This window comes from Nicotiana tomentosiformis, chromosome 11 (assembly GCF_000390325.3).
Source record: "Nicotiana tomentosiformis chromosome 11, ASM39032v3, whole genome shotgun sequence".
NCBI classification, from domain to species: domain Eukaryota; kingdom Viridiplantae; phylum Streptophyta; class Magnoliopsida; order Solanales; family Solanaceae; genus Nicotiana; species Nicotiana tomentosiformis.
This window is the reverse complement of record NC_090822.1, coordinates 9,533,678-9,548,180: the sequence shown is the minus strand read 5'-3', so window position 1 is coordinate 9,548,180 and position 14,503 is coordinate 9,533,678. Positions and strand designations below refer to the sequence as shown.

The following is a 14,503-nucleotide window of genomic DNA, read 5'->3' as shown; positions in this document are numbered from 1 at the left end:
CATAAGGAGATACTAATTTTTCAATAAAATCCGAAATTAACTCAAAATTTACCTGTGGGGACCACGTATCGAAACCCGATAAAAGTTATAAAATATGAACGCTCATCCAACAACGAGTCCAACCATATAAATTTTACCAAATTCCGACATCAACTCGACCCTCAAATCTTCAATTAAAGTCTTTGAAGATTTCTACCATTTTCAACCCAATCTTTACCCATTTGAACTCAACAATCTTTCCATAAACCTTATTGATATGTATAAATAATACTATTACACCCATGAATCATACTCTTAATCACCCATCTTTACCCAAATTCGAAATTGAAGACTAGGGATTAGAACCTTACCTCTTGGGTGAAGATCTTGTGATATTTTCTTGTTGGATTTCAAAGCTTGAACAAGATCTTGACGAACAAAGCAGTTGAGCTTCTTCCTCTCTCTAGAACACTCTCCCTTCTCTCTAAAAATGTCATATTTTTGCTCCAAAATGAGTCCCAAAGCCTATTTATCAAAATGGGATCGGGTTATGAAAATAGAAAAATTAACCCTTCGAAAGCAGGTCTGCGGTCGCATAATGGACCGTAGAATGGGTATGCCGACCGCAAAGTTGATCGCAAAATCGGTGCCCAGAACCGGGCTCTTCTGTTCCATTCTGCGACAAGTTTGCGGTCGCAGAAGCAATTTTGCGATCGCATAACTATTTTGCGATCGCATAATTGGTCGCAAAATTGTAGTTTTCCTGCCTTTTGGTAATTTAGTCATAACTTCCTGTAGAAATGTCCAAATGACTAACGGTTCAAAGCGTTAGAAACTAGACTCAAATATATTTCATTTGATAGGTCATACATCATATAACACTTCGTATCATGAGAGTTATGCGCATTTGAAGTTTTGCCTTGTGCGAACTCACTTGAACTTTAGTATATTATGAAATTTCTAACTTGTACATTCGATGTCGAAACCTATCGAATCAAGTCCGATTAACCTCAAATTTTGCACACGAGTCATAAATGACATAACGAACCTATTCTAATTTCCGGAATCGGATTCCAACCCAGATACCAAAAAGTCAACCCCGGTCAAACTTTCCAAAAATTCAACTTTCGCAATTTCAAGCCTAATTCTACTACGGACCTCCAAATAATTTTTCGGGCACGCTCCTAAGTCCATAATCACCATACAGAGCTATTGGAATCATCAAAACTCTATTCCAGGGTCGTTTACACATAAATCAACATTCGGTCAACTATTTCAACTTAATCTTTCAATGTGAAATTCATTCTTCCAAGCTAACTCCGAAATACCTTAAAACTAAAACCGATAATTCACACAAGTCATCATACCTCGTACTATGCAAGACCTCAAATAGTTGAAAGGAGAGTAAATGCTCAAAATGATCGGTCGGGTCGTTATAATCTCCCCCACTTAAACATGCGTTCGTCCTCGAACGTGCCAATAGTTATTCCTAAGCCTTTAAATCACTATTCCATCTTACCACGCACGTATCCGGGGGTGATCCCACATCACCCTATTCCACATAGGTCCGACAACACAATACAACTGAAAATCCTTAATTTAACCTTAGCCCAAAAACCTTGGAATTCAATTCCCAACCTTCAGAATTTCTTTTCAAGACACGAATCTTACATTTACACACTGTATGAGTGTGAACAAGCTACATCGAGCTATAACTATAATCAAGGATATAATCACCCAGCATATTACACAACTCGCCCGCTCGTAGCACCATTCCTGATCACAATAACTACTTCAAACCAACCAAGTACTAGTATAAAACCCCACATTCAACAGAACCTCATTCCAAAACCTTCGTACACTGCCAAAGATGAAAGAAAAAATCAAAAGCTCATAATCACTAATCAGATCAACTAGTCATGGAGCTCTCTCGCCCCAACCAGAACCACAATCCTCTCCTAAGCCGACTTTCAATATTATCCTCCCGAATATACCATAATCAAGCCTCATAACACCCATTCTAGGTCCAACGACTTTATTTTATTAAACGCAACTATCCCACAAATACGCCACATCGATATAACTTAAGCCACCACTGCGCACTCCGTGTACCCAAATATGGGAAATGTCTCAAGGAAGAGAACCGTATTGTAAGTTCCACAAGCACCACCACAACCATAATGTTACAACCAACTCCTCAAATTTTGTGAATAGGATAACCGTAAGTGCATGTGCACAATTATAGAGGAAGGAAGTTAATGAATCAGATAAATTATCATAGAAATAAAAATCCCACACACGGCACGGACAACACGTGCCAATAATATGAATCGCCTGGCATGGTCACCGGCCTCCAATCCCAGCATATCATACAAGAGCAATTAAACAAGTACACTTGTATATGATAATGAAATAAGATTCTCATGCTCCTGGACTGGTATAAATAGCACACTATAGTGTAAGCATGTGCAAAGTCTACTATCATGCTCCAAATCGAGAAGTTAACGCAGAAATAATAACTACCCCGTTTATTCAGGGAAATTAGCCTCTTGGTAACCTCAATTGTAGCCCAGATAGTTCTCAACAAAGGTACGATTACGAGAAACATTATAACTTTACGTTTAACAGTCAACTCTAGGCATATTATAGCCTAAGCATTCTTTCGAGTATAAATACATGCCCCGATGCTCGCACATTGGCTCAAACCTTACATATATGCACACTTATAGCACGTAGCTATCACAAATAATTAACGCAACTAGTGCCTCCACTGAGTTAAAATAAGATACTCGCCTCAAACAGGCCGCAACCCGAAATAATATACTTCTGAGAACTCTCAGTCTCCAAATCTATCAAACACATGAATCACCGTAACTGATCACAACTCCAGCACTAGAATGACTAACACATACTTGTCACGATCTTCCCATAAGGAGTACTTTCATAATTCTTTCGTGCCATGTAATAATAATTTGAATATCAACAGTCTATCAACCAGGTGAGTACGGCAATACCAATGAACATCCGTAAGTCAAAACACAATGTGCCTTTTGAAATGCACACCTTTCTCAGGGAATACCAAGCAGTTATAACATTCATCTAATTAGCTGAAATTGACCATTCTATCCAAAATTCGTGATCTTCCTTTCAAGAATGAACTGCCACTTTGTACAAATAAATTTCAATCCCACACAATACACCGCGTTTACCATGCCATCATATGAAGAGTACAAGAACCTCATAATCACTTTGAGTCACAAGCAGAATACATACCCGGTCAATCAAAAACCTTCCACTTGATTTCCTCCCGGAGAAAATCTCAATACGTCACATATTCTTCATGCCGGCAGGAACTATACTCCTCGAACCGTGGTAAAAACCATTGAGAACTCTTCAAAATCCATTTGCACACATCCAAGCTATTAGAACCGAATTCTTCTAACTCCACCAAGCCACATAGGTTGCCAAATCCAAGAGTATTGCCACAAAACACCCGTAAAGCCCCACCTCATCTTAAGAACCAAAAGAGCCGAGCATACCATTACCATACTGATCCAGCATGTTACCCATTTGTCCTATTTTCTCCGAGTTTCTTCTGGATTATCCTCAAGTTGCCATTTCTCCTTGTCAGAACACTACTACTTTACCCAAAGCTCGCTAAAAGACATCCTAACACAAAACTACACCGCCCTAAGGCCCATAAGCCATTGTATTCTTCTTAAGCACCTTCATAGATACCCCAACCATAACACTCATTCTGAAAATAACTTATGCGAATTTAAAATTTTTCATCTTTCCTTTCTTATACTAAAATATAGAATCCGTAGTCAAATAGAATTACCGCATATCCCGATATCATCTAATGTAAGTAACTGATTCTATTAATATGCAAATTCGAAAAAAAAACAATTTCAATTTCCACATATACATTTTGAATCCATTAGAACCTTCTCAATAGTCATCCACTCTGCTCAAATCTAATTTACTCTGTCCCAAACGGGCCGAAAGACATGTACTATTTTAGCACAATCAAAACTTAAATAAGTAACATTGCCTTATTACCACCTATCAAATTCATACTCCGTGTACACTACATGATTTACAAATAATAATTCACTCATACCACGATGTTCATATACTCATAAAGCACAATATAACCCGTATAAAAAAATCTCCTTACTCGAGTCATTCTCGAACTCCACCTTTGCAAGTCATCACTGATTCCCAAGTATACTTCAGACCAAAACAAAACAATTAACACATAACCATGAATTGAATTGTCAATAACAGGCTCCCCCACTTGGCTCAAAGCCATAGATTAAAATACTTGATAACTCACAATACCATATTTTATTACTGCCTTAATACCGCAGTTAGTTCAATGAAAATTCTTCTCAAGCTCAAGACACATCAACTATAAAATACCCCAATCATCCGCTAATCTCGCATTCATTCTCTTAACACTCAAGTCAACTTTCTCAACCAAGTTCAAATTCAAGTCTCAACACATACGCCCCGCTGGCAGAAAAGAAAATCTCTATTCACATCATAAGGAACACACCTATATAGATTACTGCGCATGAGATAACCCACCTGCTTAGTCTCAAATTGGCATCTTTTTATACCCTTTCGTAGCCACAATTACTATGAAATCACTAAATCTTTCTAAGTCCAAGCTCATTAACCTGACACGGAAATTTAATATGCCCCAAAATTTAACAACGTGAAAGATCTCTCAAAGCATTCACACTCGAGATTGTACGTCACATCAAAACAAAAATAAAGCACCCAATGGCCTTCCTTTACATTTCAAGGAAACACTTCTCGTCACATTCAAATCGTCTTAACATATACCGCAGTTACATCATACTCATCACAAAGCCATTCCACCACTCATCGAGCTACAAATTCCACTCGTAGGGACATTACCGGACATATAAGTCCAAATGTACAGGTTACAACTGAAGCTATCGAGCCTAAGTTGCGGTCTAAACCCGGCCTTAAGTCCTCCAGACTAGCCCATCACCAAAACACAAAACACACATCTTGAACCTCATTCATAGAATCACAAGCCGGCGATGCACAACTGATACCAAGCGCTCATGTGCGCATACGAGTGCGTGGAAGGAATTCAAAGAGTTATATTTCAAGCTGAATCAATTCTACACGATAGAATACGAGAAAGTGAAATTTTCCTAAGGGTTCGGCAACCTCTTGAAGATAAGTACAGACGTCTCCGTACCGATCCGCAAAACTCTACTAAACCTGCTCATGACTCATGAGACACATGTCACCTAAAGCTCTGATACCAACTTGTCAAAATCCAAAATCTCACCAGTTGTGATGGCGCCTATCTCAATACTAGGCAAGCTAAAAATCTCAATAAACCGCAATTTCTCTTAAGTTTGAAAATATAATATTTCAATAAAATCCATAAATCCTACAATTACTGATACAACCACTCCCAAAACCTGGTGTCACTAAGTACATGAGCATCTAATCTGAATACAAGTCTGGAAAATATGGTTTATAATAGTCCGAGACCAAATACAATAAACAGGGAGATAAAGAAGAAGAGACAAGGTCTGCGAAACACGACAGCTACCTCTGAATCTCCAAAAAAATCAACTGTGCGAGAGAATCAACACCCTCTATGACCGGGAACACCTGAATCTGCACACGAAGTACATGGTGTAGTATGAGTACAACCAACTCAGTAAGTAACAATAATAAATAAAGAACTGAAGATAATGACTAGCTACACAACTACAATTCATATTCAATAGTTCCATCAAAGAATAGACATGCTTTCAAATTTGGCAGTTTAATGTCAAATTAATTTTTATACAGTTCATGTTCATGTTATTCGTATATAAAATCTTTCAGAGATTTCACAACAATGACAGATAGCAACTAGATGCAACAACAAATGGAAATCAGGTACAACTTCTCACGACAACAATCACTCACTGGACTCACAGCCCTCATCACTCGTTGGGCTTCCAGCCCTCATCACTCACACTCAATGGGTACCTGCGCTTACTGGGGTGTACAGACTCCGGAAGGGCTCCTACTGCCCAAGCGCTATAATCTGCACGGACAACTCACATGCTGCACGGACAACTCACGTGCCATAATATAAATATCTGGATCCGCGCGACTAACTCACATGATGCACAAACAACTCACGTGCTATAGTATAATATAAGGATCTGCACGGCCAACTCACGTGCTGCACAACCAACTCACATGCTGCACGGCCAACTCACGTGCTGCACGGCCAACTCACGTGCTATAGTATCAATATCTCACAATCAGGCCATCGGCCTCACTCAGTCATAAATCTCTCTAGTCTCTCGGGCTCTCAATAATCATGAAATCAACCCAAACAACAATAATATGATATATTAACAATAATAACAGAGACTGAGATAAAACGTGCAAGTAAAAACTGAGAGTGAGTACATATAGCATTTAGCAGGCAATTCAATAAGTACGCGACCTCTGTGGGTCCCAACAGTACTATCACATAGCCTAAGCATGATTTCTAACATGATTTACAGTCAAATTTTATCAACACATAGAGAGCATATAGCTAACAACAAATTATTCAACTTTACAGTTTCCCGGGACGAACCAAGTCACAATCCCCTCGGTGCACGCCTACACGCCTGTCACCTAGTGTGTGTGTCACCTCCAAAATAATCACATTATACCAAAATCCGGGGTTTCATACCCTCAGGACCAGATTTATAACTGTTACTTACCTCAAACCGTGTAATTCATTATTCCGCTATGCCTTTGCCATGAGAATTGGTCTCCGAAAGCCTCGTATCTAGACACAATTAATTTGATTCAATCAATACCAATTATTGTAATTAATTCTATAAGGAGATACTAATTTTCCAATAAAATCCAAAATTAGCTCAAAAATTGCCCGTGGGGCCCATGTCTCGGAACCCGATAAAAGTTACAAAATATGAATGCCCAACAACGAGTCAACCATACAAATTTTACCAAATTCCGACATCAACTCAATCCTCAATCTTCAATTAAAGTCTTTGAAGATTTCTACTATTTTCAACCCAATCTTTACCTATTTGAACTCAATAATCTTTTCATAAACCTTATTGATATGTATAAATAATACTATTACACCCAAGAATCATACTCTTAATCACCCATCTTTACCCAAACTCAAAATTGAAGACTAGGGGTTAGAGCTTTACCTCTTGGGTGAAGATTTTGTGATATTTCCTTGTTGGATTTCAAAGCTTGAATAAGATCTTGATGAACAAAGCACTTGAGCTTCTTCCCCTCTCTAGAACACTCCCCCTTCTCTCTAAAAATGTCATATTTTTGCTCTAAAATATGTCCAAAAGCCTATTTATCAAAATGAGATCGGGTTATGAAAATAAAAAAATTAACCCTCCGAAAGCAGGTCTGCGGTCGCATAATGGACCGCAGAATGGGTATGCGGGCCGCAAAGTTGATCGCAAAATCGGTGCCCAGAACTGGGTTCTTCTGGTCCATTATGCGACCACTTTGCGGTCGCAGAAGCAGTTTTGCGATCGCATAATTGGTCGCAGAATTACAGTTTTCCAGCCTTTGGTAATTTAGTCATAACTTCTTATAGGAATGTCCAAATGATGAACGGTTCGAAGCGTTAGAAACTAGACTCAAAGATATTTCATTTTATAGGTAATACACCATATAACACTTCATATCATGAGAGTTATTCTCATTTGAAGTTTGGTCTTGTGCGAACTCACTTGAACTTTAGTCTATTATGAAATTTCCAACTTGTACATTCGATGTCGAAACCTATCGAATCAAGTCCGATTGATCTCAAATTTTGCACACAAGTCATAAATAACATAACGACCCTATTCCAATTTCCGGAATCGGATTCCGACCCAGATACCAAAAAGTCAACCCCCGGTCAAACTTTTCAAAAATTCAACTTTCGCCATTTCAAGCCTAATTCTACTATGGACCTCCAAATAATTTTTCGGACACACTCCTAAGTCTATAATTACCATACAGAGCTATTGGAATCATTAAAACTGTATTCCGGGGTCATTTACACATAAGTCAACATTCGATCAACTATTTCAACTTAATCTTTCAACGTGAAATTCATTCTTCCAAGCTAACTCCGAAATACCTTAAAACTAAAACCGACAATTCACACAAGTCATAATACCTCGTACGAAGTTATGCAAGACCTCAAATAGTTGAAAGGAGCATAAATGCTCAAAACGATCGGTCGGATTGATATATCACCATAAGCAGCTATTGGAATCATCAAAACTCTATTCCGGAGTCATTTGCACAAAAGTCAAAACTCCGGTCAACCCATTTCATTTAAGTTTCCAACATAAAATTTATTCTTCCGAACTAATCCGGAAACACCTGAAACATCAAAACTGGCGATTCACACACGTCATAATATATCATATGAAGCTATTCAAGACTTCAAATAGTTGAAAGGAGCGTAAATATTCAAAACGACAAGTTAGGTCGTTACAGGTTTCAAGTAGGCTGCGCCGGGCATTTATATTTATACCTAGTTTTAAGGTCACCATTGAAGTTATGCCCACTTTGCACAAAAATTTGTAAGTCCCACTTGCATATCAGCTTCAGACTTATCGAGTTTGAAGTTGAAGGAAATGTTTTTTTAGTGTGAAGTATAATGCACTTAAGGTCAATGAAGTATAAAGTGCAAAAATTGCATTTAAGATGCACTTAAAGCCAAATAGGCCTAAAGTGAAAAATTTACAAAGGCCAAATAGGCTTGAAGTGCAACCAATATTTTCATGCACTTATGGTCAAATAGGTCTGAAGTGCAAATTGTCTAGAAACAAAAATTTATTTTCTGAATTTTTATAATACACATGACCTAACACCTAAATCTACTTCAAATGGGTTGAAGTTTGAAATATAACCTCTAAATATCTCAAAGAACAAATCTCAATCATCAAATTGTCAAAATAATAACAAATCTAGCAGGCCCATTTTGCAATTAAGATAAAGAAGAAATCCTAAGCAATAACAAAGAAAGGAGCGTTACTGTAGCTCACAACTCTAAAACACCATAAACCACATTAAAACATGTTCACAAACACCATGAAAAATCACTGTCACTTTTGTTTTCAAGGAGAAGAAGAAGAATGAGGATGAAGAAAAGGCCTGGAGTTTTTCGTTCTCTAGTTCTAGTTAAACTTTAAAAAAAAAAAAAAGTTTGGGAGCGATCAAGTAGGGCGTCTCGTAAAATTTTTATGGCCTCGCCGCAATAGTTTCTCTCAGATTCTTGGAGTTAAGCATGGTTCAAATAGGTTTTTTATTTTACAAAAATAAATCAAAAAATTACCGTACCGTACTGAATAAATTTACATGTGAAAAATATATCTATACATTAAGTTTAAAAATAATAAATTATTAAATTTTTTCTTGGGCGTTGGAATTATGAAAACAGTTACAAGCCACAAGTAATTAAACTCAAAATCCTAATTCCCAAACCTATTATGCTACTCCTATTGAAACTAAATTATTTTCAGCATATTCACTAGTAAGATACAAAGTATTCTAACGATTATGAGTAGCAAACTATAATATGTTGAGTATGTTCCTTTCATATGATTTAGATTTATCTTTTTGAATATTAATCTTCTATAAACTTTATTCTTGAGTCCCAACTTGTTTAATATCTTTTCACTCGTGATATATATATATATATATATATATATATATATATATATATATATATATATATATATATATATATATAGCTTAATTTCTTTTACGCTGTTATAGAATAGTTGATGGATCTGGATCTATAATTTGATCATCTTTCATGTTTTCTTAATTTATCACTCTTTAAACAGTAAAAATGTTTAGATAGTTTGGCTAAGTCACATACAAGTACGTGTTTTATTGTATTCTACTTTTAATAGTGACTTTTATATGACATTAAAAAAATATCAAAAATTAACCGAACCGTACCGATACCGAAGAGTAACCGACATGATTGAGACGGTTTCGAAAAGTTTAAGTTTGGTTATACATAATAAAATAACCGAAAAATTGATATGGTACAAAATTTATAAAATAACCGGACTAACTGAACCATTGATACCCCTAGTTAAATATACCAAATTAAAGGTTATCAATTATTACATATTTAATTGCCTAATTTCAGGATTCTAATTTATTATAATTTTGTATATAATTAGCAAATACGTATATAAAAAGTAATTAAGTGAAACTCTCTAGTGAGCGTAAATAGGTTTAAAATGTAGGATGACTAGGGATTTGTTTTTTTACCAACCACACCGTAATTATTATGCAGGTCCATCCTGCACTACATCAAAACAATATGGGGCATTCGCGCTCCAAAATAAAGAAGAGGGACATTTATGACATTAATCATACTTTATCAAAACCCTAGCTATATAAACAAAGGCAGACTCCGCCGCCACCACTGCTAGGGGTTTTCTCAAGCTTCAGTAGCAGCTTAGCCGTCTCACCAGCAAATCAACCGAAGCCATGGTAAATTCTCTTAATTTTCTATTTAATTACTAACTCACCGAATTAAACTCGTACTATGTTAATTAATATGAAAACTGAAGTTTTTTCTTCTGTAATTACGTTTACTACTTGTTCATGTACTTGCAATGTTATAATTCTTCAGCTAGATTTGTATGCGAGAATTTATATTTTTGTTCTAATGTTTTAGCAGAAGCAAATGTTTGCTGATCTTAAAATTGTTTGATGAACTGATTTAAACTTGTATAGATTTAAAATTGTTTTTTTTGAAGTATACATGTATTAGATAAATAAAAGAGGCTAAATTATAAAAGTGGAGCTCCAATATAGTATTTGGTAGCTAGTTCAAGTGGCAAAGGTTGAGGGAGTTGTGACTTAGATTGCATGTTCGAGCGCTTATGAACTAAGCCTAGTATTTAAGTGGAGAAGGGTACATGGGCGGGTCTGTTGTCCCGGTTTTTGAAAGTTGTGGTTAGTCCTAAGGGTTGGCTCCAGACATATTTCTCAACAACGACAACATACCCAATATATTCCTAGAAGTTGGGTCTGGGGAGGGTACCGTACGCAGACCTTGCCCCTACCTTGTGCAGGTAGAGACTGTTTCTGATAGAACCTCGGCACAGGTTTCTCGGTCATCAAAAAAATCAGAAGTTTGGTACTGAGAATCTTCTGAAGAACTTCCCGGCATTTTCATCTTTTTCCTTTTTTGGAGTGACTGTACAAAATCTATTATTAGGAGTTTAGGAATAAAGTTTGTGTCTTGGCTATAATAATCATCATGGTCTTATACCATTTACTCATTATTTTTGAATGGAAAAAAAAAGTAGAGTAACATACTATATTTGGAAACTTTGGGTATTTTGCAGTCAGTACCAGTTAATCCCAAGCCTTATTTGAACAATTTGACGGGAAAGCCTGTGATGGTAAAGCTTAAATGGGGAATGGAGTACAAAGGTACTTTTCTTGCACTCGCTGATTCCTAAAATTATGCTCTTCATTAAGGTTTTTGAGGATGATATTTAGGCGGACGTTGTTTAACTTAAGGTCCTTTTCTTTGTTGTTTCTCTTTCAAGGGTATCTGGTCTCCGTGGATTCATACATGAACTTGCAGGTAATGCTTTTAATTTGAGTTTCTGTCCTTTTCCATTTCAAATTGTCTAAAAGAACATTATTTAGTGGATCTATGTGCATCTATATCCTCATGATATCCTTAACTCTTCATTATGAACCATTCATTGCTATCCGTCAAGGCATGAGTTGCTGTCTAGATCATCGTATTCACAATTACTGTATTAAGAATTTCCTTATCAAACAGGTTGAAAAGAATTTATTTGAATATCAAACTTTAGGCGAATTCTTGTTAACTTTTACAATAGTTGGGACATTTCCTTTTTCCTTTTTTCTGTTTGTGGATGGGCCGATGGGGGGTGGGGAGGGACTGTATTCAGTAAATGCCGAGTTGTGTTCACGAAAAAAGTAGCATTTTGGTTTTTGCAATAATATAGATTCATCGGAGATTAAGCAGAAGACAAGGAAAAATACAGTACTAACAACGGAATGTGTCAAAACTAAGAGAACCAAAGCTCGTGAATTTTTACATGTTTTAAGTCCTTTCCACTGTATGTTCCTTATACCTGAACTGTAGCTATCTGAGAGGTCCGAGCTTCACATTGATTAAGGCAGTTGTTTCATCTTGAAAACCTCTGTTCTTTCTTTCCATATAAACCTACAGATGCAGTGAGGATGCCATCCAATCCAAGTTTTGCATTTGAATTTACGAGCTTATAGTGCCTTCCCCGTATATTAGGAAATTACAAACTGCTCAAGGATGACCCATCGACTTTGAAGCAATGCAAAGACTTTTCTCAAAGGTCCTGTGTGACATTTAAGTGGAGTAGGAGATGAATAGCTAATTTATTTGTCTGCAGCACATAAAAGTAAAACATATTCTTAGCTGTGTCTTTGAAGGCTAATTGGGATAAGCATAGCTTAATCTATCCCTGACTATGTAAAAAACATAAAAAGCATAAAAAACATGACTCTGGGAGGAGAACTTGTTTTACAAATGAGTTTATAACTAAAACCAGAAAATTAACGAGCACAAAACAACAAAATTTACAGAAAAAGCATTCTATCTTCATTGTCCGAAGAAGTTGTCGCAAGCTCCTGGTAACCTGCTTGTTCTAGTGATGTGTGCATATGTGCGTGTTTTTGTCGTGTGATGTTCTGAAATCATGTTATTCTTTTTGCAGCTTGCAAACGCAGAAGAATACATTGATGGACAATGCACTGGTTCTCTCGGAGAGATCCTGATTAGGTACCTTCGTGGCTTCGTCTTTTGATCTTGATATGTGGACCGAATTTGAAATTCATGCCAACAGCTGAGCATAATAATCATACTGTCATGGTTATATATTAAAAAAAACATAATAATCATAACTGCTAAAATGCTGCCTCGTATTTTCAAAGATAGTCTCTTATTGTTAACTAATTCAATGCTTACCTGCGGACTTGATTTACATGTTCCATCTTCCTCACAGTACGATTCTCCAACTGGATCAGTTACATCTTTTCCTTTTAGTGAAAGGCTGGAATATTAAGACCATAACAAATTGCCTCACTGTTTTCATTTTCTTTTAGATTTCCAATTCTTGTAAAAAGAGTACCTTAAATTTTTATTGATTATTGATTGGTTTATAAGTTCACGACTCAGAAATATCTGAATGATAGTTGTCCGAAACATCAGTCTATGATAGTGATCTGTTTAGCTCTTCTTATAAATTTACTTATTAATTTGTTCACCATTCACTTTTGGCTCATGGCAAATCACCAATTCACTTTTGGCTCATTGCGAATCACCAATTCTTATAGTTGTGTAACTTTATTTGTAAATCATTTGCGAGAAGGGGAGCCTTGGCGCAATTGGTAAAGTTGCTGCCATGTGACCAGGAGGTCACGGGTTCGAGCCGTGGAAATAGCCTCTTGCAAAAAATGCAGGGTAAGGCTGCGTACAATAGACCCTTGTGGTCCAGCCCTTTCCTGGACCCCGCACATAGCGGGAGCTTAGTGCACTGGGCTGCTCTTTTTTTTTGCGAGTGAAATGCCTGCTCCTTAACGAAAATGCGACTTCTCTTACTTAACCTTGTTGCTTTTACGTTTGCAGATGTAATAATGTCCTCTATCTTCGTGGTGTACCTGAGGATGAAGAATTGGAAGATGCTGATCGCGACTAGAAACTATGTTGTTTTCGTAGTGTCATCGTTCTTCAAGTGCAATCCGATTTCTGGTTCATTGGCCGTGATGGAACAACGTATCCGTCTCCTTGTATGTATTATCAATTATGTGATAAACTTTCCTAGATTGCTATCTAATGTATGCTGATAGATAGCTGAGGAAGAGGTTGGTGACCTTAATGATTTACTGGAGCAAAATGAAACCAGATATATGACTTGAAAGCCATATGATCTTCAGATTATTTTTGTATATTGGTTTATGTTTAGCAAGAATAGAACAAATTGATCGGGAGACATGGCATTATTCACTTTCTTCAATTTTCATTAATCACCAAAATGTATTTACAAGTCAAACTTCTCAATAACGGTCACATTTGTTCTGATATTTTTTGGATGCTATAGCGAAGTGCTGCTATAGAGGACATATATCATAACATAACATAAAAGTCTGTTTCGAGAAAGAAATTTGGCTTTTATAGTGAATGATTGTTATATATGAATCTTGTTATAAAGAGATCTGACTGTATGTATAAAGCACAACTCGGCCAACACAACCTACTGTAATCAGAAATAAAAGAATACTACTATTTACTTTGCTAGTCTCAGTTCTTCTCTCTTCCTTCTTAATTTGGCTCCTATCCAAATAGTAACTTCGAGAAATGGAAAAAATAGGAAATGAATGGTCTTTCTCTTGACATTTTCTTATGGAAAAAATAGGAAATGAGTGGTTTCTTTCTCTTGAC

At 36.6% G+C, this 14,503-nt stretch overlaps 1 protein-coding gene across 1 annotated transcript; it reads left to right on the top strand.

Moving 5' to 3' along the window:
* The first annotated feature begins 10,390 nt into the window (after positions 1-10,390).
* Positions 10,391-14,052, top strand: LOC104093865 (probable small nuclear ribonucleoprotein F). The gene is made up of 5 exons (XM_009599697.4): positions 10,391-10,530; positions 11,394-11,481; positions 11,601-11,638; positions 12,780-12,844; positions 13,691-14,052. The coding sequence occupies exons 1-5, from the start codon at positions 10,528-10,530 to the stop codon at positions 13,758-13,760; spliced, it is 264 nt and encodes an 87-aa protein (XP_009597992.1). The 5' UTR covers positions 10,391-10,527; the 3' UTR covers positions 13,761-14,052.
* The last annotated feature ends 451 nt before the right edge of the window (positions 14,053-14,503 follow it).